The sequence below is a fragment of the Struthio camelus genome, chromosome 9, assembly GCF_040807025.1.
Source record: "Struthio camelus isolate bStrCam1 chromosome 9, bStrCam1.hap1, whole genome shotgun sequence".
NCBI classification, from domain to species: domain Eukaryota; kingdom Metazoa; phylum Chordata; class Aves; order Struthioniformes; family Struthionidae; genus Struthio; species Struthio camelus.
In genome coordinates this window covers 15,311,253-15,335,473 of record NC_090950.1, presented here as the reverse complement: position 1 = coordinate 15,335,473, position 24,221 = coordinate 15,311,253, and the positions used below count along the sequence as shown (strand labels likewise).

At 36.8% G+C, this 24,221-nt stretch overlaps 1 protein-coding gene across 6 annotated transcripts in view; it reads left to right on the top strand.

Annotated features, from left to right (window-relative positions):
- The window catches only part of TFDP2 (transcription factor Dp-2), a 74,766-nt gene extending 50,838 nt beyond the window's left edge, over window positions 1-23,928 (top strand). For 3 of the 6 annotated variants that reach the window (XM_068955066.1, XM_068955071.1, XM_068955068.1), the window contains 7 exons: window positions 699-861; window positions 1,465-1,608; window positions 4,061-4,129; window positions 5,873-6,024; window positions 11,477-11,643; window positions 18,892-18,997; window positions 19,895-23,928. In XM_068955066.1, the coding sequence (XP_068811167.1) occupies window positions 699-861; window positions 1,465-1,608; window positions 4,061-4,129; window positions 5,873-6,024; window positions 11,477-11,643; window positions 18,892-18,997; window positions 19,895-20,078 (985 nt within the window). In that variant the 3' untranslated portion in view covers window positions 20,079-23,928. Of the gene's footprint in view, window positions 1-698; window positions 862-1,461; window positions 1,609-4,060; window positions 4,130-5,872; window positions 6,025-11,476; window positions 11,644-18,891; window positions 18,998-19,894 lie in introns of all 6 variants that reach the window. The other 3 variants (XM_068955065.1, XM_068955069.1, XM_068955067.1) reach the window with 1 other exon arrangement.
- Window positions 23,929-24,221: the final 293 nt, after the last annotated feature.

Below are 24,221 nucleotides of genomic sequence, written 5' to 3'. Positions count from 1 at the left end.
CAGTTACATGACCGCCTCATATTCCAGTTTGTGTGATGAAACCCAATTGATTGATAATATATTCTTCGTTACCCTAATCTAAGCTCTTGCCTTTTTGGAGGGAGAAGAATGAACAGAAAATAACCCTGACAATTGCCAGTCATGAATTTGGCACCACAGAACTCATGAACATGTACTCACTCTGTAAAAAGAGATTCTTGTAGGTCAATCTGAATTGTGATAGCACAGATATTAAGCTTAAGTCATTAGCAGAATTAAGGTAGCGTCTGCTGTATCATAAATAGTGGTATTTCAGCCTTTTTATTTCAAGCACAAACACGAGAATTGTCTCTAAATCTGGTTTCCAGGCATATAGGAACCCTGTGGGGTTCTCCCATTTTTTAGGTGGTTCTTTTGTGTAACTACCTGGAGATTAATTACTAATCCATTTTTTAGCATCTACCCAGCAGGATGTGTCCAAAGACAGAGAGTGTAGAAACTGCAGAGAAAGGAGAAAAGGCCCCAGGTGCATTTTTTTCTGCCAACCTGTGAGAAAAAAGTAACTGATCCAAAGTAAAGCAAAATACAAATTTTATTTTTTAGGTAATGCATAATATGGTAGTCCTGATTCCTGTTGCAAAAGCTAGAGCCTTTTGCTGTGTATCAAAATAAGCTTACTAAAAATGAATCTATTTAAATAATTAATTTTCTCTTTACAGTAAGAGAAGTAAAAAAGGAGATAAAAATGGGAAGGGTCTGAGGCATTTTTCAATGAAAGTATGTGAAAAAGTCCAACGTAAAGGAACAACTTCATACAATGAAGTCGCTGATGAGCTCGTATCAGAATTCACAAATTCTAACAGCCACCTAGCTACAGATTCGGTAAGCAAATATGTGGTGAAATTTGTTTCAGACCATTACAAAATTGCCTGCTTTATCATGGAATTCTGTCCCTTTTTGTTTCTGCACTGTCCTGCTACACTCTTAATAGTTTTCTTCACTTAGCTATGTCCCAGATATTAGCGGTTTGTGTGTGTATAAAAATACATATATTTTACGTATATATACACACACACACACATATATATATAGTAATATGTTAAAATGTAGAATAACATAGTTGAACTCCCTCTAAGTTATAAACAAAATAGGAAAGTCTGCCACAAAATTCACTTTAAAAAAAAATGCAGCTCATTATATCCACCAGAGATGGTCCAGACAGGCTTTTCAACCTAACAAACTTGGGAATCGTTGCACGGTGGCTTCATGCAGGCCTCAGGCTTTCATTTGCAAACAAACAAACATGCCTATGTGCTATCCAAAAACCAGTATAAATGAAGGTATATGTTTTAGCACCACTCTGACTTAAACTGCCATTTTGTCTTTATATGTTTTACTCATCTGTGAGGGAAGGGTTCAATTTTTTTAACTTTTTTGAGGGGGGATGCTTTTGTTGTAATTAATACGGCATTGTTTTCTTAGCAGGCCTATGATCAGAAAAATATTAGACGGAGAGTTTATGATGCCCTTAATGTGCTGATGGCGATGAATATAATTTCAAAGGAGAAAAAGGAAATCCGATGGATTGGCCTTCCCACAAACTCAGCTCAGGAATGTCAGAATCTAGAGGTAAAGTGAGATGGGAAATTCTGTATAGTTGATGGGTTGTGATAATGGAGCTACCCTAGAAGAGGTTTTTTTTTTTTTTTTTTTTCCCCAGTGGTAAACCTAATTTCTGTTTTCATAATGTGCGAGTATCAGAATCACTCTTCATATTTGAATAAACTGAAACGATATGCTTATGTATTTTTAGTTCAGTTCTATTTAGCGTACGTTACACGAAGTTTGTAAAACTGTTTACACCTGACAAAAAGTGGGCACTGACTAAGTCAGGAATAACAGTAGTAGTAGCCTGAATTAACTGTAAGAAATTAAAATTTACGGTACAATTATGCTGACAAAGTGGTACATTTGGATACATTTGGAGGAAGTTTATTTTGCTATTAATGCGTGTGCTTGGACACACCATTAAAAGGAAATTGAATATAAAAATAATTCTTTGTGTTGGGATGTCAACTAAATTACAAACTGGCAGGAAAAATTTAAAGGTTTCCATTGTTTTTTCCTGCAGGCTAAAAGTTACCACTTTTTTGCAAGGGTGCCAGAATTTATATGCAGAAATCTTGCTTGTTCTTCAGGGCAAATGCTCCATAAATACAAAGCATAAGTTACCGTAGTGACTGCAGAGTGCTGTAGTGACTATCATGAAATATAACTTAACATGTATTACATTTGTGATACTTGTAGCATTAAGTACCTTAAAAGGCTGGGAGTGGGTTGCCTGTCCAATACAAAACAATCTATGTTGGACAGGTTCATCTACATCTATTGTCTTTGTAGAGGTACTAAGAAAAATGCTTTTATCATCTTGTCTATTACAGCAGCTTGGAAAATACATACACCCAAGGAGTATGTATGCCTGAGGTTTTTTTGTTTGCTTGTTTTTAAGTGACTGATAAATCTGTGCTTCACGTGCATACATGGGAATGCATTATCCTCAGTGTAGGTTATTGTTATGAATAATAAACTTGAATTTCATTGTGTCACCTGCAATGATCATATGCCATTCACTGTTTTGGGCTCTAATTACATATGGAAAAATGTAATTAGAAAATGGAAGTGGGGCAGATTTTCTTAAAATATTATTTCCTGTGATATATTAGGAAATAAAGCTTAATTTTCATGGTATGTAAATCAGCAAATTAATTTCCTTATAAATCAGTATAAAGTGCCAACTCTTCTCAAAATGTAATTCTGTAATAAGGCTATCTGAAAAAAAAAACAATGCAGAAAAAGCCTGTTACACAGAAAATACATCTAAATTAAATCTTTAATATTCAGTTGCTTTTAAGAGATACGTGTTTGTCCCAGCAGAGACATGTACTGTGTTCTGAAGAAAGCATTTTAAACAGGAACTGGGGGAAAAAAATCAGCAGTGTAAAGAAAGAAAGGTTTTTTTTACGTCAGCTAAGATTTAAAATATTACATCATTTAGTTTCAGTGGCTGAATGGAAAGGTAATTTAAGCTGAGTTTAATATTTTTGAGAACAGTGATATAGTGTTGCTAGCAACAGAATAATTTAGGAAAAACATTTTTAAAGCAAAACAGATAGCCCTGCAGCTTTGTCAAGACTGCCCAATTCTTTAGTGTTTCCCAAAAAACAGGATTTAAAATATAACTGGTTATATTTGCACTGTCAATAGGGATGCAGTACTATTACTGTTCCAAACACTGCTCAAGTTGAAGACAGCTTTGCCCAGTAAACTGGTATTACTAGCACTCCTGCAAGAAAGTGATTCCAGGCTGATGAAATGAAGCAAACGTTATTCCTCTGTCCTGTCTTTGTTGCTGAAATCTTGTCAGTCCAATTAAATCTCAGCTGAGTAGTCAACAAAAAGTGGCTTTGTGGTACAGCATTAGAAAGATGCAGGACATGATCCACTGCCCAGTCTTCATACATTTATCTCAAGTCACTTGCAAGTGGGAGAGCAGTAAGGAGGGACATGCACAATTACAAAGGGGGGGGGGAGGGACACACCCAAGAGCGCCCTCCCCACAACCGCAAGAACCGATTAAGAGTGCTTAAGAAGAATTCGATTAAGAGTGCTTAATCGAATGCTAATCAGCACTTCCTTTTCGTACTGGTACTCATACCCAACACAAAAGAGGAGGAATTGGTGGGGAAATAGTACAGTCTCTTGAAATAATTGTGAGTCTTTACTGAAGTTAAAGATGATTGAAAAAGAAAAAATACAGCTTGTTAGTCCTCCTTCCTGGAAAACACCATCATGTGATTAGTCCATTTGAAAAAGAAGAAAACACGACAAATGGTTATGGGTGAAAAGATCTTGCAATTTACTTACCATGCCATGGAATTCACCACCAATTACAAAGGGAAAGAATGGATTTTGGTAGTGGTGCTAGCACACTGGTAGCTTTAAAGCCTGCTCAGTTTGGCACAATGAAACAGACAAGGTAAATTCAGTAATTATATTGATGCATTTACATTTCTATTTTAAGATAGAGAAACAGAGGCGGATTGAACGGATAAAACAAAAGAGAGCCCAGCTACAAGAATTGCTGTTGCAGGTATGTTTAACTGTATTTTTCATCTCTCTCTCTCTCTATATATAGACAGATAGATAGATAGATAAAATGAAATTATCAAGTAAGAATCCAGCACATCAGCACTTCTAAAGTTCTTTCTTAGATTGATTTAACTACTATGACATACTGGGGGGGAAAAAAGTTTCAGAAGTGACCTTTCTAGCATCTGATATGGGGACCTCTTACCTGCACTTTGCTTCTTGGTTCATTTTTTCCTATTGTAAAACAGCTTATTGACTTACCATAATTTTGCGAATGTTCTCTGAGGCTTTACCATTACCTACAGCAGGGAGACTGGGAGCAGCTCAAAGTGCTCTAGTGCACTTCTCTGACTAGTTCCTGCTAGAAATTGTCTCTTTTATTCTAAGCAAAAAAAAAAAAAAAAACACCAAGCTACAGCTCAACTTTGGTAAATATGTGTACTAAGTTGTTTTGGGAGGACAGACATTTTTTGGCTCCTAAGAATGAAAGGCTGGCAAATCCAGCTCTTTTACATTCTGATAAGCACCTAAGAAAACTTTGAGACAATTTGAATTTTGGCTTAAATTGCAGAAATACCAAATTTCAGATGTACCTCTGTTTATAAAGTGACATTTTATAAAAACATTTATGAACATTCTTAAACTTGAATGTTTGACCTGTGCACTTTCAATAATTTAAATACAACCAAAGTTTTATATGAAGTTACAGCCAATAAGGCTAAGGTGAGGTGGGTTTTTTTGGTTGGGGTTTGTTTTTGCTGTGGTACAAATGTCATGATACAATTTTAATCTAATTAGATATGCACTAGAACTTTAAATATATGATGATGCTTCTCCTTTTTTCATCATCAGAAATATTTTTTCTATGTATGTAGAGGGTACAATTATAATTCCATCTGACCTGATAAACAAATTAGCAGCTAAGAGGAACATGAAATTCTCCTGATGAAAACAAGGCAAGTCAGGCCCCCATTCTGAAAATGACTGATTTGCACTTCCTTACTATCTACAACTGTCGTTATATCCTTAATTATGGTCACTGTCAAATAGTTTACCAGTCCTTCTCGGTTTTGTCTGTCCATCTTTGCCTTAAGTGGAATAAATAATGCCTCAGTGTGGGCAAGCACACTGACTTGCTTCCAATCCTAAAATCACATTTCCTAAAAATATATGTTTTCATACACACACACACACACACACACACACACGAACCTAAGAAGCCAGTAGAGAGGGAGTGGCACCATAAATGGCACCTGTTTAAAACTTTAAGGGGAGAATGTCAAAACTAACTATTCAGAGGAGAGAAAAGGGGGAGTGGATGGGAAGAAGATATGGATCAGGAATGCCATAATTCCCGCTGACTTTTGTTTAAGCGTAACTGGCTCCCAGTCTGAAGTAATTATGCATATAAACTAATAGAGAAAATGTCTGACTCCCTTTTCAAAAGGAGCGGGGAGGCATTCTCTGCCAAACTTCATTGCACCATTCTCGTTTCATCTCCAGGGATTGGGGGGTGGGGGGGGGATATGCATTAGAATATGCATGAAAAAATAGAGTTTAACTTCTGTTGTTCCTGGCCAGCTTCACTAATAGTGCAAAGGGGAAGTCAGGCCAGACTTATTTTTGACAGAAAATTACTGGAGATACTGGTATTTGGCAAATAAGAGCTATTAAGTCCCAATTTCTGGAAATGTTGATGTCTTCATTTTAACGTCAGTGATTGCTTTTTCTTTCTTTCTTACAGCAAATAGCATTCAAAAACTTGGTACAAAGAAATCAGCAAAATGAACAGCAAAATCAAGGGCCTCCAGCTTTGAACTCTACAATACAGCTGCCTTTCTTAATAGTCAACACTAGCAAAAGAACTGTTATAGACTGCAGCATATCAAGCGATAAGTGAGTGTATTGTGGAATCAAACTTTTAGAATATTATTTTCTTTGTGGACTGGACGTTTTCTTTGAAGAAACAATTTTTTGTTTGTTTACTAAAATTAATTGTGTATTTATTTAAGTTTTTCTTTATTTCTTTTCCACTTGATGTTACTTCCTTTCAGTTTTTTTATATATATATATATTTTTTAATGCAGCCACACAGCCATTAGTCAAAACAGGCTGACTTTTACTGTTGTAAAAGGCATTTCAGAATGACATTTCAAGGGGCCTTCACTGCACAGCGAGACCAGGAATTGCATAAAGTTATATGCTAGGACAGCGCTAGCTTTTCACAAAGTCACATGCTAGTGCTTCTGAATTTTTACTGCTAGAATAGCATAAATCTATTTAGTTAGAAATCCATGGTGATCCATGTAACACAAAAGTAACTTCCTAGAGGTAATAACAACAGCTTTGAAAGAGATGGTTGACGTTGTTCAGTACCAAAAGGTTTGTACCTCTTTCTTCAAGAAAAAAAGGAAGGAAGCGATGCAGAAGTTTGAAACATTTTCAGTGTAAGCGTTATCTATTGTTGCTATAGTTGCACTCTTTTCTGTTAATATGAAAACCTTCCACTTACTTACATACTTCTAGGTGCTTATGATGTTCTCCATCCTGTGAAAGGATGACTGAAAATATAGGGTATTACTATCTTAACTGTTAATCAGCTTCTGACCAGTTTATTAGCTGAAAATAACTTTATTTCAGGTATTATAGGTTACAGATTTCATTCTGTAGTAAACAAATCCTGTACTGAACTTCAAAGTGAATTTAGATACAACAAAACATTAAGACGGTCCCTCATTACCTACATGTCAACATGCAAAAGATAATACTAGTAGAAGCAAAATTGTAGAATACGTGTAACTGAAGCCCAGTATATTCTGTGACAAAACTTTTGGAATAATCCCACCAGGATTCCAGCTCAGCGAGTTGGGAATTTTAAGATTAGTATTGATTTCACTTAACTATACCCTTATTTTATAGATACACTATGCAGTTCTCAGTGCACTTTTTTAAAACATTGTTCTGTATGTAGGTTTTAAGTCATTAACAAGTGAAATGATTTCACACTGAAGCTTCATAATTGCTGCTTTGAATTTGTCAGTGATGAAACTGTAACTTGGGCTCTCTGGGTACAGCTCACAAACTTTTAAGAAAACACTACTACTAAAAATGAGTCCAGTGAAATAATTTAAGTTGTTGGTATTTCAGTTTATATAACTGGATTTCAATATTAACATCACCCTGAACTCATGAAGTGTGCAATCCAAATTAAATAAGCTTTCCACTGTGATTATTATTTGTGTAACTGATTAGGGGCAGCAGCAATGTGTAGATGAACAGTGCCAGAAACTGCTGATATTTAAACCACTGTTCTATTGATTCGCTGAATAAGGCAGTCGTCAAAGTGATTACTCAGCTTGGAGAATTCCAGTGCTCCGATTTCTTGGAGCATTTGCCAAACTACTTTGCCCTGCCCAACACCATTGCTGGCAAACTTGGTTTTCCTTTCCTTCTCCCAAACAACGTTTATATAAACTGTTGGTTGGTCTGTATTTCTGATGCACCAGCAGGTGATGTTGAAAAGGCCAGCAAACAGATGACCCAGTATAACATCACAGTGTTAGTCAAAAATCATATTTACAGAGGATCTCCCAAAGAAAAATCACTGCTTGGGAAAATATTATACATAGGGGGAATTACCTACATCTAGCCAAAACAGAACGAAATTTCTAGCATGTAAGATGAAGAGTTTATTGGACAATTTTTACTTAAGAGTTTGAGAAGGCAGACGTGTGCCAAACAGCACACTGGGAATGACATTTCTGAAGCTGGAGTAAACAAAGCCAGAGAGCCTTCAGATAAAAAGAATAAAAAGTCAGAAGTCACGTTGAAAAGAGAAAGCATCTGAAAAAGTAAGTCCTTTTTAAACAGAAAAAAATGTTTTAGGTGTACATGGTGCTTTTATACAAATCCTAGAAGTCTTAAAAAGAGAGAGACATAGGAACCAGACTGCCTAGTTTTAAAAGGCAGATACATAAATATAAAGGGTTAAAAACACATGCATGCATCAGGGGCTTATCTGAGTTTCAAAGGAAATGCAGAGCTCAGACTTTTTAATAATAATAATTAAAAAAAAAAAAAGTTCAGCATGGCTAACCACAGTGTAGAAAGCAGGACATTAAAAGAAAGACAGCAGCGTTCCAAAAGGTAAGTAAGTTGTATCCAAAAAGGGAAAAGAACAACACGTAACAAGCTATAGCATCATAAAGCAGCTGAAGCACTTCTTAAACACAAAGCTTTCTTCCAGAAACAGGACGCTTATGAGGCATCTATAGGGCCTGTATATTATCAAGCTGTATAAAAACAAAAATTAAAAACGACTTCCCCTGTACATAACTAAAAGATTTACTCTCAGAGGTTGGCGCTTAAAGATATTTTCATGTTAAAACTGTTTATGTCTGTATGTATGTGCATTTGGACATTAGAATCTGACAGAATTTATTTATCTCCAAGTTAGTACTGAATAATTCAATAAGAAGAATAGTAACAAATCATCAGAACAGATGGTGTTCACCCTAGCATTATAAAGACGTTCCAAGTGTGAAGCAGCATATAAAGCTAATATTAAAACTGCTTTGTATTAGAAGAATGGAAGGTGACAAATACAACACCATTTTTAAAAAACTGATCAATAAACAGACTAATGTGTAGACGTTACAACAAAGGTTCAGACATGTGAATAAGTACCATACAACATAGAAGAAATAACGTAGCTGTAATCAAATGAAGTCATGCTACCCCAAATCTGTGAGCCAGTGAGCATGTGGAAGAGGGTAATCTGATTGATATTGCAAGGCCACTCCATAGCAGTCCTTAAAGAAAATAAATGACTATGGAATGAGGGAAGATTCATTCATTAATTTAATAGCTGGCTAAATGTTAGGAAAGAAAAGGTAGAACCAGAGCGTTAGTTATTACAATGAAGGGGAGAGCAACAGCAAAATCCCACTGGCTCGTCTTGATACAAAGGTGGGAGGGAGAGTTAGCTGACAATAATTATTCAAGGAAATTAAAACGAATGCCAGCTGAAGAGCTAAAGAACTAAGTAGATGACCTAAGTAGATGAGGTACATCTGCATGACAAAATAGCAGATGAAATTCATTTCTGATGAAATTTAGTTATCCATGGAAAGGAAGAACTGTACATATACAATATTAGCCTCTAGCCCTAGCTTTTAGCACTGAATAATAAGATGGCATTGTACTAGATCATTCTATGGTACAAAAGTGCGTTGCTCAATAATAGCTAAAAAAAAAATGTTACGAATTATTAGGAAAAAGAGTAAGGAATATTAAAGTTTAAAACGTTAGTTTGTGTGTCATGTTTTTGTATCTGAATACTATATACTGTCCTGATCAAGATTTCTTGGAAAAAGGTACAGCAGAAATGGGGGGGGGGGAGGGGGGAGACAGGAAGGCAGCAAAAATGACTAAAGCTATGAAAAGGCTTTCATAGAAGGAAAAGAAAGATAGACTCTTTGGCCTAGAAAAGAGCGGACAGTGGAGTCATAGCAGTCTAAGAAATCATGGGTGGCATGGGGTATGTGGATAGAGAACAGCTATTCAAACTTGCTATTAAAATTAGGAGACATTAAAAGACACTTATCAGGTGGCAGATTTCATACAAAAAGAATGTAAGTGGTTTTGTAACAGTTGAACTATGCAAATCACAGCATTTAACGTTGTACCCAAAAGTTACACAGGTTCGAAAGGTTGTCATGTAATGTCACTTAAGGATTTTTTTCTTTAAGTGGCTTTTAAGGACAAAGGCAGAAGAAGCATTAGGGACTTCCCAGGTCAGAGGCTGCAAGTTGCTAGAAACTGTATTGGAGAAATATTGCTGTAAGTTTCTCCTGTTCTTACCCCCCTGCCCTTCTTAACATCCAGTATTTGGCCATAGCTGTAGCGAGAATTCCAAGCTACACAGACACGTGGGGGTTTTTTGTTTGGTTGGTTGGGTTTTTTTTGCATACTATGACCATTATTATTTTCTTAAGTGGAGGGTTTTTTTTCAAACAAAATCTGGCAATATAGACAATTCCAAGACAACACATCAGAGGAGAGATGTGGCACTATCAGTAAATACTGCCTTTAATACTGTACATATAGTTGAATTCAGTTATGACTTGGTTATTGTACAGCTTGCTGGATTTGGTATGACTGTGGTTCTTCCATACCCCGTTTGTCTCAATATAGTTGCATCACTTTAAGTGCATCAGTCCTGCTAGTATAAACGTAGTTGTACCAATAGCGATATAGTGACGCTTATTTCCCTTTTCATGTGGTTAAGTTTAATTAAATATAGCTGTATGAACAATATAGGTTATACAAGTATCACTGTATGAGCTGCATAATAAATGGTGCCCGTAACTGAGAGTTATACCTAGTGTGAAATATATACATTTGATAGTAGATGCAATTTTTGTGCATAGACACAGAGTGACCTGTAACTTTGCTGAAGTTAGTTGAATCAGGTGTAAAAATTAGTATAAAGAAACAAGAATATCCACATGTGGCCCAATAGCTTGGAGAGGTAAAGGAAGACCCACCAGTAAGTTATCTTTTAGAGATTTTTTTGTCTTCTAGAGGGATGGCTTTTCCAAGGCTCGGGTTTGTGTTAGCAGAAGAATGACGGATTGGGAAATAAGTCAGAAATAAGTCTTCTGTTACTTTAATCCTTGGACCAGTGCTAAGGGAATTTAACAGCCTGTGATTGTAGTGTAAGGCCAGCCTAGATACCCCATCTGGTGTTAAAGCAGTCTTAAGTTTTTATTACTATTTCTGCTGGTACAGGCAATGAAAAACATTTTTGAGAGCCCTGCAGCAGAAATGCTAGGTTTTGAACATACTGGACTTTGAACACAGAACCTTCCTAGCTGCTTATTTACCTGGGGAAAGAAAAAAAAAAGCATCCAAAAAGCAAAGTTATACCAAGGTAAATAGGTCAGTTCACAGGAGGTGTGTTGCAGATTAGAACAGAAAGTGAAATGTAAAAGAAGCAAAAACAAAACTCTTTCTTACTTTGGTGACAGGACTGCAGGTGACCTTTAGAAGTGTTGGCTTTAGTACAAGTGAAGGTTAATGTTTTAGTAAGACCTCTCTCTTCCCCTTTGAATCTGTTTAACGAGGGAGAAAAGTTTAGGCTTTTTTCCTGCAATGGAAAAGTTGCTCTAATTGAGAAAGTACTACTTTAAACCCTGTAGACATGCTAGAAAAAAAAATGCTGCACTTTCTAAGGCCCCTTTACAGATGATGAAGAGTCCAGACACCTACCTCACTGCATATCAAAAAATAAAAACAAAGCTATGCTTCTTTTCAAAACCATCTCGCTTTGACTTTTTATATGCAGATTTGAATACCTCTTTAATTTCGATAACACTTTTGAGATTCACGATGACAGTGAGGTGCTGAAGAGAATGGGAATGTCCTTTGGGCTTGAGGCAGGCAGATGCTCAGCTGAGGACCTAAGAACTGCAAAATCACTGGTGCCAAAAGCTTTAGAAGGCTACATCACAGGTAAGTTAGCTGACACTTTTAAATATTGTTCCTGATAAAATTAATAACATTAACTAACTGAAGCAAATTTTAATGATGGTCACCTACATAGGTAGGTGGCATTTGAAGAAGTTTTACAGAAGCCTATATATATATATATATATCTACACATAGAACAGGTTTTGTTTGTTTTTTAACAGTTAGTTTTGGAAGGCTTACGAAGTTCCCATGAAAAACTTAAAATCATTTATAACAAGTTTCTGAGAGAGCTGCATTATGAAGAAATTATTAAATTAAAGTATCTAAAAGATAATACAACTTTTCACCGGGTATTATTTTTTGAATATGTGGAGGAACAAACTGGAGAGGAGCTATTAACCTCTCCTTTGTATTAAGGAGGGAAGGAAAGAAAGAGAGCAGCTTGAGCTGGTTGAGTATCATGCAAGTGTGGCCCAGCTGCATTAGCACTGGGCTTGAGCTAGGTGAGCTCTACTGAGACTTTGGAAGCACAGCTGAAGGTCTGCATGTGTCCATGCAGATGTGCCCAGTGAACTCTCAAATACATAGGTTGTAGGTTCTGCTGTGCTACTATCTAGCTCAGCCTTTCACACTTTTTCCACTTAACACAATTTTCACACTTTCACTTAACGTGTAAGAACAGTGATAAGTCGGATAAAAGACATGAAGTGGAGGTGCTGTTTGAGAACTGAGCATCTCCAAATTCAGCAAGCGGATCCAGAGTAGGTTTCTCATGCAGAGGCTTTTTATCTCCCCTACTCATGCTATTTGAACTAACTGCTTCAAGGTCACACCTTAATGGACTCACACCTAAATATGCTTCAGTGTTGCATCATTAGACTAGAGCTGCTTAAATATTTAATCATTTCCTTTAATTATTGTCAGAGTGCATTCTTTTTGCTCTACCCAAATGTTAAAACTTGGCCTAACATTTTCTTAAGTTTTCTGGACAGACTTCATCTCTAAAGGAAGTTTTACCTGATGCACTGCTGTAAACAGGCCTTTGTTTTTGAGGAAAGTGGGAACAAAGCTGTTGCCCGATTTCTCTACTAACTAGATACTAGCCTTGTTTTAACGACTGTAGTAGAAAACTGTCTTTCCTACAGGAAAGATTGGAAACTTTAATCTCTCCTACAAGATTAGAAACTTCAAGCATTTAACTTTTTAAAAACTTTCTGCTCTGTTGGCAGCATTTAATCTTCGTATCAGGATCTTTTAAATGTAGGCTTTATGCTACATGTGCTATTCCTTTTGCTAATCAAAATACAATTCAATACTCATAAAGCTAAACGTGGTTTTGTTTTCTTGATTTTATTACATGAGAATTATAAATTATTTGAATTCATTACATGGCAAAATACTGCAAGATACAAGTTAGAATTCAGTTACATTCACTAAAAATAGTATTTGTTAAATGGCTCAAGATTTCATACTATTTTGTATGTGCTTATGCTTATCAAAGCATGTTTGTGTTTCCCTGGTCTCTTTATCCTGTAGGTTTTTTAATTAAAAGTTCATCTTTTTATTTCAGTCAATTCTGAAATTGCACACCAAGCCTGTATGTGGCTGCACTGGTGTCAAAAAGAGAAGTTTTACCATCTATCTACCTTTGTTCCTTGCAAGTTGACCCAACTCAGAATTACTTATGGCATGATCATCAATGCGGAAAAGGTGGAAGGAACAGAACCACTTCTGTTGGTCATGCTGTAGTCTTAGAATAACTTAATTGCCCTCCTGTATTGAAGACCAAAATAAAATTTTCAATTTAATTTTAATAATACAGGATTTATTAATTTATCTTCAGAGAATAGGTTTTCTCTAAACTTTCTGAAAATACTGTGTTAAACCAGGTTTTAGAGATTAAACAATAAAACTTCATGTCTAAACTAGGGATTAGCAGTTGGTTGAGTTTGTTTTAATAAACTCAATCACGCCAGTGTACTACTGGAATATTTTTTATTGAAAGCATTAAAGACAAACAATTAAGATGTTCCTGTGGAAGCGAGGAATAAGCAGTACTGTGTTTCAAAGAAACTAAATGGAAAAAACAGATTCTAAGATACAACATTCTTAAACAATGCTGTGATTAGGGTAATTCCCCTAGTAGCAGATCAGCAGCCAGAAACCTATATAGAATTTTAATCATGAGAAATTATTTGCCTTTTCATTCAAAATGTTCTGAGGCAGTAATATACTCTTCAGACATGGGTTATATTCAGTAGTTTTTTCAGGCGCTCAGTAAACTAGTCTGAAAGTATTGTTCCTGGAATATGTACATGTAGTTCAAAGGTTTCTTCTATCTGTTGCTTGTAACTGAATTACACAGTGCAAATTTACCGTTGAGAATTTACAGTATGCATTGCATAGCAAAGCCTTCTAATGGCAGTAACTGACAAAAAAAAGAGAGGCAGATTTAAATGTTTTGCACAATACTTGAAAAGGCAGCATTTGCCTGATTACATGTCTTCAGTTAAGTATAACTTCCCGTTTTGACCTTGGCAGTCTTTATGCTTTGTTTCTTATGCTGCAAGGGTAGTGAAATGCAAGGCTAATCACTGGTTTCCAGAATTCAGGGCTGGCTTCTGTAGCTTTCAGGATGGCGCTTAAAGTAAGCAGGCTTCAATTAACTACTCTACAAGAAAAGCAAATCAACAGCTCTTATTTATTCACTGGGTAAATTTATTACAGACAGTAAAGATTAGTGTTTTTTCCCATGATAGCTGACCCTATGAACTTAACTGCTGCAGAAAGCAGCCCCGTTCTAATGTGTTTAAGTAGGTAAGTTACTTGAAATGAACTCATTGCTAAGCTTACCACTGGCAGAGATTATTTCTACATCATTTCCTGCAGAATGTTAATCTGACCTCAGTCTGGTCTCTTTTTTCAGATAATTACTGACTTCCAAACAGTAACAATAACTCGTATTGTAATGCTTGCTAATAGGACTGGAGAAGCACTTGGAAGACTCCAGTTCTAAACCAGTTCAATGAAAGAAATGTAAAATTTACAACAAAACCTGGAGCATCTCAGCTAAAAAAAAAAATTTTTTTCTGAAATGATTTACTTTCCAGCTGCATTAAACACGCCACAGAATTTGCTTGGAACTACTTAGGCCAACTGATTCTGTGTGCATCCATGTATTTTCCTTTTAAAAGCATCATGGGTTTTAGCCATTCTTTAAGTGCCTTAATAGAATAAAAATACTATCTTTTAGGTATTCTACAGGTTACATAACATTTTACCAGAAAGGTTTTTTTTTTTTTTAAATGTGTATTTTGTTGACCCACTTTATTTAGATAAATAATTTTGGGTACTACATTGTTATGCTCCTCCAGCATGATCCTCAGGTGTCTGACTCCCATGAAATCAGCAGAAATTTGAAGCACCATAACGCCGTAAAGCAAATTATTCCACATATCTTCAACTGCGCGGCAGAGATTTACAAGACCCTTTTCTGTTGTTTGCAGCTGATACAGACCTCTAAATATGACATCATTTTACCCTTTACTAGCTTCACAAAAAGGAGCAAGAGTAGAGGGTACAGCAGCTTAAATATACAGTAAACATTAACATAAAAGTGTTGCTTTAGCTAAGTAAGTAAAGCCAGAAAAAGTGACAGACATGAAACAGAATGTACTACAACCACAGAACTTGCCAGGTTCTTAATGTGAAAAGAGCAATGTGATTTCTAAGGCTACACTGATACTAGCTTAATTTGTCATCTCCCGGTCCCTTTCCTAATTATCCACATTCCTACCCCTTCTCTTAACTTTAACATAGTCACTTTCATCTGACTCCTTCAGGAGCTGGTTCAGGGTGCTAATCTGCAGGCTTTTTATTCGGCAGGGTAGTTTCTGGCAGTTTAGCATGTAGAAGTAGCTATCGAAGGGATCAAACCAGCACAATGCAAGTGTAAAGGAGAGGGGGAGATTGCCCTATTTCTGCATTAGATGAGCACGAACTGTTGTAGAACCATATCCAAAGTACTGTCCTGTGGGGAACTTCTATTTTGACAGTCCTTTCCAGACGGCAAATGGCTTCTTAAACTCCCATCTTTTACAGACTTCCTCTTCTCCCTGGCTCCTCAGAGCCCAATTGGAAAACCGAATTTACAAGTACAAGGCAATGAAAGTACAAGGCAGTGATACGTATCTGTGAACCTTCTTTCTACCTCATACCTAAAATCCATACTTTTCTCCATCCTGCTTTTCAAAAAGAAAAACTAGGTGTTAGCCCAAACTCTTAAAACTCAAGCTAACTAGCAGTGGCTTGTTATTCTTCTGGAATACAAAGCATGTGCACACAGGTACACCCTTCCTAAAGGCCAGGAAACAACATTGTGATACATCTCTAATCCACTTTATTAACCGAAATACAATGCTGTCATTCCAAATGGTTCAGAGCAGTGTGCAACCACAGGAGGAAGCTGTCAAAACATGTTCTCTGTAAAACCAAAGGAGATTTAGGACAATCTTAATGAAAGCCAGCCAACTGTGTCCATTCTGAATTATTCTCATCTAGCCACTCCTCACAGATCACCCTAAAGCTGCCATTTATTAGCGTTCTCTGTCTTGTTCCAAAGACCCGCTGCTGGAACGGCAGCCTTGCTATCCTTTGTTGTGTAACGTGTCGTTTAAACTACCTCCCTGCTACTCTCCGTGGCATAAAGTGAGGTAGTCTGTGGCACCCTGTGGATGGTGAGCCAATTTATGTGGCTGTGGAGGGAGCTGTAATAACCTGGTTAAAACAATCTCTGTCCGAAGCAGTACACTGTAGCATCTCCAGAACACTAAAACTTAGTAAGACCACACATAGACAAATGAGAACGTGACTGTAACAAGTGCTTTTCGTTATTCTTCATAGCTGCTATTTTGAAGCAGTTCTGGATGAAATATGAATTCTACTTCACTGCCATCATGCCACACAGAACAGAGGTTTCTGTAAGGCCTGTAAGTCCAGATTTAATGCATCCTGCTGAAGCCCCATTCAAGCACTGTGAAAAAAGAACTAGACAATCTCTATAACTTTATTTTGGTTTAAAAAAAAATCTTAGGTGTGATGACGTGTTCCCTTTTGCGACCATCCATGCCTCAGCGCAACACTAAACTAAGCAATAGCAGCTCTCTTAGTGAGGTATGAAACAAAGAAAGAGAAAACCGAGAAATTCTGCTCCTCTCCCAAAATGGTTACTAGCTGCAACTTGAAATACTAGCAGTTAGAAACTGCTCATCTCTTTTCAAAGAACTATTTAATCTGAAAGTCATAGCTAGCTGATTATCAAAAACAGCTCTATGAAAGTGGTCTCTGTTTATGATTACTTAATACTAATAGTTTTGGATACTCTTTTAGCTTCAATAATTATGCAGTATTGATGTGGCTACCATGAATGTGCACTTTTTTTTTTTCCCCCCCTTAAGCATTTTTCTCCTCCCATCTCCACAGACTACACCTAAAACCTGCTCTCCCTCATGAGCAGCCTTTTGAGGCCTGGGGAGAGAACCCTTCCAGTTCACCTCAATAACCCAGGGTAATACAGCGTTTTAGGATTTTTTTCTAGGTATTCAGACTATTAGAACATGCTCACCGTCACTAATTCCAAGTGTTTAGCTTTCCGTTTTGTTCGCCAAGCAGCTAATAGAACAACAGTATTGCATTGCATGCCATGTTCCTTGTACTATTTTGGATATGCATTTTTAAAGCTCAACATTTGTCAAGTTTGTTGCATGCAAAGAGCTGAGGCTTGAGTTGCAGAAATGCTCTGTAGCATGCTGTAAGGCTCAGTCCCCAGCTCTTAAGATTGCCAGAATCTCCTGTAGAAATGTGGCTGTGCCAATCAGTAATTTCAGTCTGTGGGGTTTCAGAATACTCGGTCAGGGTGGGGGAAATCAGCAAAAGGCACGAGAGCTACGCCCAGACTCAGATGCAGCGAAACCATAGCCACCCAGGTACCTCAACTCCAAGACAAGTAGAAGCCAAACAAAAGCCCCTGCTACTGGGAGGAGGGGAGCCTAGTTCCTTCTTCAACATAATTGGGGCCTACATACCAATTTCTCTCTACTTTGATGAAAGGAGCTTTGACCATCTTGCAATAGTACTGAATTCCTTGAGTAAATCTGCGAAGAGCCCTCTGCCAGACACGAATGGTTACTTAAGACCCTCATAGTCATTGTTTTCAAATTCCCTAACAAATAATACCTGTTAGTTGTTTCCGTTCATGAACATTTCTGACAAGAGACTTGGAAAAACAAGTTCTTTGACTTGTTCCTAATTCCACTTACAGTTGTTTCTGGTCATTTGTTTTCTAGATAAGGTGTTTTTATCCACCTGTCCAAATTCCATCTCAAAATAGCTTTTGTCTTCCTCCTTAACCTAAAAGCTAACTCTTACCCATTTTATTTCTAAAATTTCCTATCTCTAGAGAGGAGACTTACAAATCACACTTACAGTATGCAAAAGTCTCTTTTATATTCCCAGGACAAAATCTTTTATATGGTCTGTTTGATCCACAGCTGGTAGCCATTTCTATTCAAAGTGTGTCAAAATGGATTAGGAGTCTGTGTTACAGCCAGCAATGAGACCACCAAGGTGAAACTGCCTTCAGCCATCAGAACACATGCACTACTGAAACGCATACTGTCTCCTTCACTGCAGCATCTCCAACCCTGACACCTACAGCTCCAGTCATACTTTCAGCAAATGCATTTATAGCTGTTGACAGCACTTGATAGGATGGATCTGTAGTAGTAAGTTTCCGTGAAGGACTCCAAACCTCAATTCCAGGTACCTGTGATTGCATATGGCTACTGTTCGGGTCACCCGCAGTGTCAATTCACTTCAGACAGGTTCATATGACTATAGTTTCATATGAATAATCACAGTTCTTCCGGATGCAAAAGTCACATGTACATTAATTTTTTGTCCTCCTTTCCTTCTCCCTCAGACTCCTCCTAGCTATGCTGTGATTCCACAGTTGAGATGAAACGGAGAGGGCATTGAGCAGTGCTAAGTATGAGGGAGTGCAAGGCTAGAGCGTATCCACAAACACAGGGGGATAGTTATTTTAAAAAGAAAAGAAAAGCATCTAATCTTGATTAAACAGGACATCTACAGTATAAAAGCAGCATTCAAGCTACCGGTACCCTCTCTTCTAAACTAAAACAAGGATTCCCAAATCCAAATAGAATGCAAAGCTTAACATTGTAAAGGAAGAAAATTTGTAACTATAATACATGCAAATATGCTTTTTTCTAGATATGTCTGCAGGATTTTCCTGGATGAACCAAGGATTATTTTCAAATTCAGCACAAGCAGCTTCACATACGGAAGTAGCAGGAGGCACTTCTGTTTCTAAATCAAGGTAACTGAAGTCTTTTTCTAATTCAAGGATATTGGTAATATGCTTGTGGTACTTTCAGTAACCTCACCATTTCATACCATTTACAAGCAGAAAATGAGATGTTTCCTACTACAGTTGGTTTTTGATTGTAAGAGAGTCTCTTAGGCCATCTTACTTGATAAAGTAATTAAGTTTGAAAGGCCAAATCAACTTCTTCAGAATTTTTGAACATATTATTTTGTATCTATTCTTCAAAGGAGTAGAATCACTTCCAAGCCTTTATTAAAAGAACAGAGTTTTCCCAGTTAACCTTACATGCCTGTCTGGGCACAGACTACAAATAGGTAATTATATGTGGATGAAAGCCTGATAACACTTATGAAGAATATAAATTAATATTTTGTGATTCAACGCACTATTGCTTGAGGTCTCATGGAAGACATTTTTTCCACACTGTCTAATCATAATTAAAAAGAAACCAAAAGGAAAAAAAAAAAAAACCCTCTCCTCCCCCCGAACACACACACACTTTGGTTGGAGGTTACTTGTACCTTTAAAAAAAAAAAAAAAGGGGGGGGGGCGCGTGGAATTACTCTGGGTCAGGATATTCCTTAGGACGTTTAATAGCTTCATTTCATTTTGCATACATTTCTGTGTATAGTCAAAATTGTGGTGGATACATTTCTCCCTAAGCTTCAACACACACACAAGGAGCAGCCTCCCAGTAATCTTCTTTTCCTGCTATTTTCCAATGTTTTCAGCAGTTTTCTTAACTATTTGCTGTATTTCATGTAAAGCGTTTGAGATGTTTCCTTGTTGGTAGCATTCCTTTTCTTAAGGGAAAAGCTGAGGCCAAAAAGAAAGCTTAAACCTTCATGAGAAATCCTCTAAAATTCAACATTTCTGTTGTTTTGATAGTGAGAATCCAGGGTTGTGTTTGGATGCTGAAGTGGCCTTAGCAACTGGGCAGTTCCTTGCCCCTAGCAGTCAACAGTCCAGCAGTGCAACATCACGCTACTCAGAATCACGGGGAGAAACACCATGTTCATTCAATGATGAAGATGAAGAGGATGACGATGAAGATTCTTCCTCCCCAGAATAAAGACAGTAGAAAACTGAGTATAAGAAATACTGCTCATACACGTTCTTAATGAGAGCTCCTGTTTTGGATTTTAAGTTTCTTGCCTTTGTTTGCAGTGTTCAGTGAAGATTCAGAACAAACACCTCCAAAGTTGAAATTGAAAACTTTTGGTAATTGAACACAGAGCGATAATGCAGACAGAGAGCAAAGTGTTTTTATCAACTACAACCAGGAAAAGAACAAAGTCCCTGGAGATTTGGCGAAGTAAACATCAAGTTCACATTTTCCATTTTGGGACATTCTGTCTCAAGTCTCTGTCTTCCCCTTATCCTAACCAGATGGAGAAGAAAACAGGGTCAGACAACAGATGCTGATTCTCGCATTGTCTTTTGGCTGTGCTACCTTAACAAAAAAAAAAAAAAAAAAAAAAGTACATGCACGTTCACGTGCTAAAATAGCTATTTAAAAATATCTTGTATGAAAATTATTATAGGGAGAGGGGCTGTTAGAATGTTTGCTTTTTTCTGTTCAACTTGCTGTATAGAAGATTCTTAAAGTAATATAAATTGCAAGTGATGAAATGAATCTTGACATAGATTAAATCCATTTTAGATACTCTAAAAATAACATTAGTATGTCTCTTTTGAAAGGTTCATATGTTCATTTATACTGCAGGCCTAATTTATTATAAATAAGTGATTATTCTTAGCCATTACTAAGCAGTCAGGATTAAAATAGCAGTATTCTCTGCACCAGCTTTTTTTCAAAGAGAAAAAAATAAGTGAAAAAAATGTATTTATAAATTACAATATATCCAGTATAACTTCTCCTTTATTGTTCTAATTTTATAATCCATTTGATTTTACAGCATGCATATTTTTAAAAAGGTCTTTATGTTAAGAATCTTGGGCAACATCTTTTCAGGGCAGGATTTTAAAATTCAGGGCAGGCAAGTCATACTTTTAAAGTCATAGGTTGAGATACTTAGGAAGAAAATTCAATTTTGACAATTCCTAATTGGATTAGGAGTATAATAATACACTAATCTAACTTGGTTATAGTTAACTTCTGTTGGACCCACCTTGATGCGCCTTTGGAAAATATTAATACCAAGCAGCTTCTTAAGATGATTTGTGGCTCAAGTTACACAACGTGAATCCTGTTTGAACAGTTAAATGAGGCTTACAACAGGAGGCTCCATATTCTATGTTTAAAATCACATCCAATCACAAAGACTTTAAAAAAAAAATCTTTAATAGCAAAGCAAAATACACTATAGATGGTACTCTTCCGATGGTGTTCTAACATTCAGTATTTTAACTAGTCTTGAAGTTAACTATTTTTAATTAGGTGAATCCAGTTAAAATAAATAAGTTACTCCTTTTTAGTTTTTATACTACATGTAAATAGTTGAACTATTTCTAAGTACCGATATATTAGCTGTCAGAACACAATGACTTTGGCTGTGTTATTTAAAAGATTAGGCAACTTGCAATACCTTACTCACTTGAACAATGGCAGCAAACTATGTTCCTTGATTGCTGCAGCCATTACTCTTAACACAGTACGAGGTCTGTCCACGTTATCTTTTCCAGACAAATCTGCACTCAAGCCAACATGATCTGAAAGTGCTGTGCCTGAACTAGTAAGAAAAACTGAGGCTTTAGGTAAAAAGCTACCTGGCTGTTCTACTGGAGTTGGCACGTGACTAGCTACATACAGGACAGGTATAACTGCAAGGAGCGTTCAAGCACACCTACAGTCTTGCACTAAAAATTAATAAAACATCCAGGTAGCAACTTTACACAGATAGTTTAAACTCCTGCATTTCATGTACAGATAGAATGGCACCGTTATTTAGACGTAGCTCTCACTGAAATAAACAGAGCTATCTAGGTTACACAAATGATTTGCAAATGCACAAAGAAGAAAATTCCTGTACACTTACTATGTTATTTGCCCTCTGGGCAAGACTGTTAGACTACGCTATGCACACGGCTCATAGACAACAGCTGACCAAGGGAATATATGCTAACCTCACTTCAACCAAATCTGTAACACTACCTCTCTATGAAGAAAAAAAGCTTTACAAGTACAAAAGAATGTTCGCACTGAGGGATTCAAAGCACTTGATTGAAGTGGCTCACTTTTGTGGTAAGAGGAGGAGAAGCTAACAAATACTCCAGGCATAAAACTGATAATTCCATAATAGTAGTATCTGTGATATTTCATACAAGCAGATAATTTTTTTATTCTTAATATTACTTTGTTTTTGGAAAACTATCCTGGCAGCTTTCATTGGAGATGGCAGATCAAAGATACCCCGATATGCACAGAACATCCTAAGGCAGTCTTAGGGATAGAACATTTTCTAAAGTTCCCCACCCTGGCCCCATACATTAGGGGACATATCTAACTTTACACACATTTCCCACTAAAAATTTGCATAAAAAGAAAAACCAGCAAAACACTCATCTAAACAATCGTTAAAAGAGGAACACTTGGAATTGTAAGAAGCCGGCAAAAACAAATTTCTTGCTCTGAAGTGTAAGGTATTTTCTTAGCTTCATTGTGCTTTCTGCTTTTCAAGAGGAAGATCTTCCATGAGATCTTGCTCCCATTGATGTCCATTTCCTTCAGAGCAGCAGACTGCACAGCTACTTGCCTTCTGGCAAAATTCAAGCTATCAACCACTAGCTGCTTTTTTTCTTTTTTTTTTTTAAATCAGTCTAGGACCACATAACGTTTATGTACACAGCTGAACCACGATTTCTGAAGTTTTTTTTTTTCCTGAACTAGTTAAATACAAAGGACAAAACATGTTTGAACACTTAAAAGAGACTTCAAAAGGAAATTCTTCCCTTGGGGCTTTTTGTGCCAAGTTCCAGTTGAGAATGAAGTTCTACTAGAGCACTGTGGTCTTGTGGTTACACTAAAGTCTGGGAACTAGGAGAATTCTGGTCCTCATCCAGCTATAGTTCACTCCCTATATAATCTCAGGCAAGTCATTCAGTCATCCTTGCTGATATTAGCTGACATATTTAAAAAAAAAAAAAAGAAAAAAGAAAAAAGAAAAGGTAAATGTAGAACCTCCCAAATACAGCTGTTGCATCTGAACTGAGCTCTGAGCACTTAGGAACAAGAATATTAAGCAATCACAGAGCTCCCGCTAATGGCAGTAGCCTTGTTCACTTGCTTCAGCATGCAGGCTTTTCCTCTGAGGGCCACCAGCAGACATTTTCCAGAGTAATATGGTCATTCACAACACTGGTGTTCCCATTTTCTATTCAGCTGCCACTGTCCTCTAATCTCTCACGCAATACTCTGAATATTCATTCAAATGAAACAACTAGCAACTGGTACTAGATGGTATCTTGTATAAGGCAGAGGTAACATTTAAATGTCCATAAGTAGCTGAAGTAGAACTTAAAAGTGACATGTTTCTGTCTCTTGAAACACTACTTTTCGGTTACACATTCAAAAAGCACTTGGCTGAAAGCAATATAATGCTATGTATATATGCTTTTATATATATTGGAAGTAAACCGTTTTTCTGGACTTACTTTGTGGTGCTTGAAAACAATCTAAATTTGACTCAGAAAAACTTGTCACCACCACAAACTAGATGAAAAATTATGAGTGGGAGACAGCATTTTTCTACTCTGTGGAAATCAGACATAATGTTTGTGGATTTTGGTTTTAAAAGTTATATTAAAGTTGTGCCAGTCTTCTCATTTCAACACTGGAATTAATGGCAAAAATCCACTTAACCTAAGAAAGCGCGTCTGTCTATTTAAGTAAACATTATTTGCTTTAGCATTTAACTGAAGGCATGATTTTAACTATCTTCATTAAATTGGAACAAGCCACACTGAAGATATTTCCATTTTGGCTAAGGGGTTGGGGAGGGGGCCTTTTAAACTATGATTTGCAAATACTTCTAATCTGCTTGAACCGCTGCAAGTTGCTGAGTGTACAGAATACTCATGGAGGGATTTGTGCCAGTTAACTAAGTCAGTTTAGAGTAGCATGATGCAAAAAGGCCCAGCAGAGCCAAATTTTAATCCTCCCCCCAACCCAACACCCTCAAGTTTATTCATAAAACGATGCTTGAAGTCAGAATTCAGCAATTAAGGTTTAAAACGTGAAGTGCTCTTTCTTCTG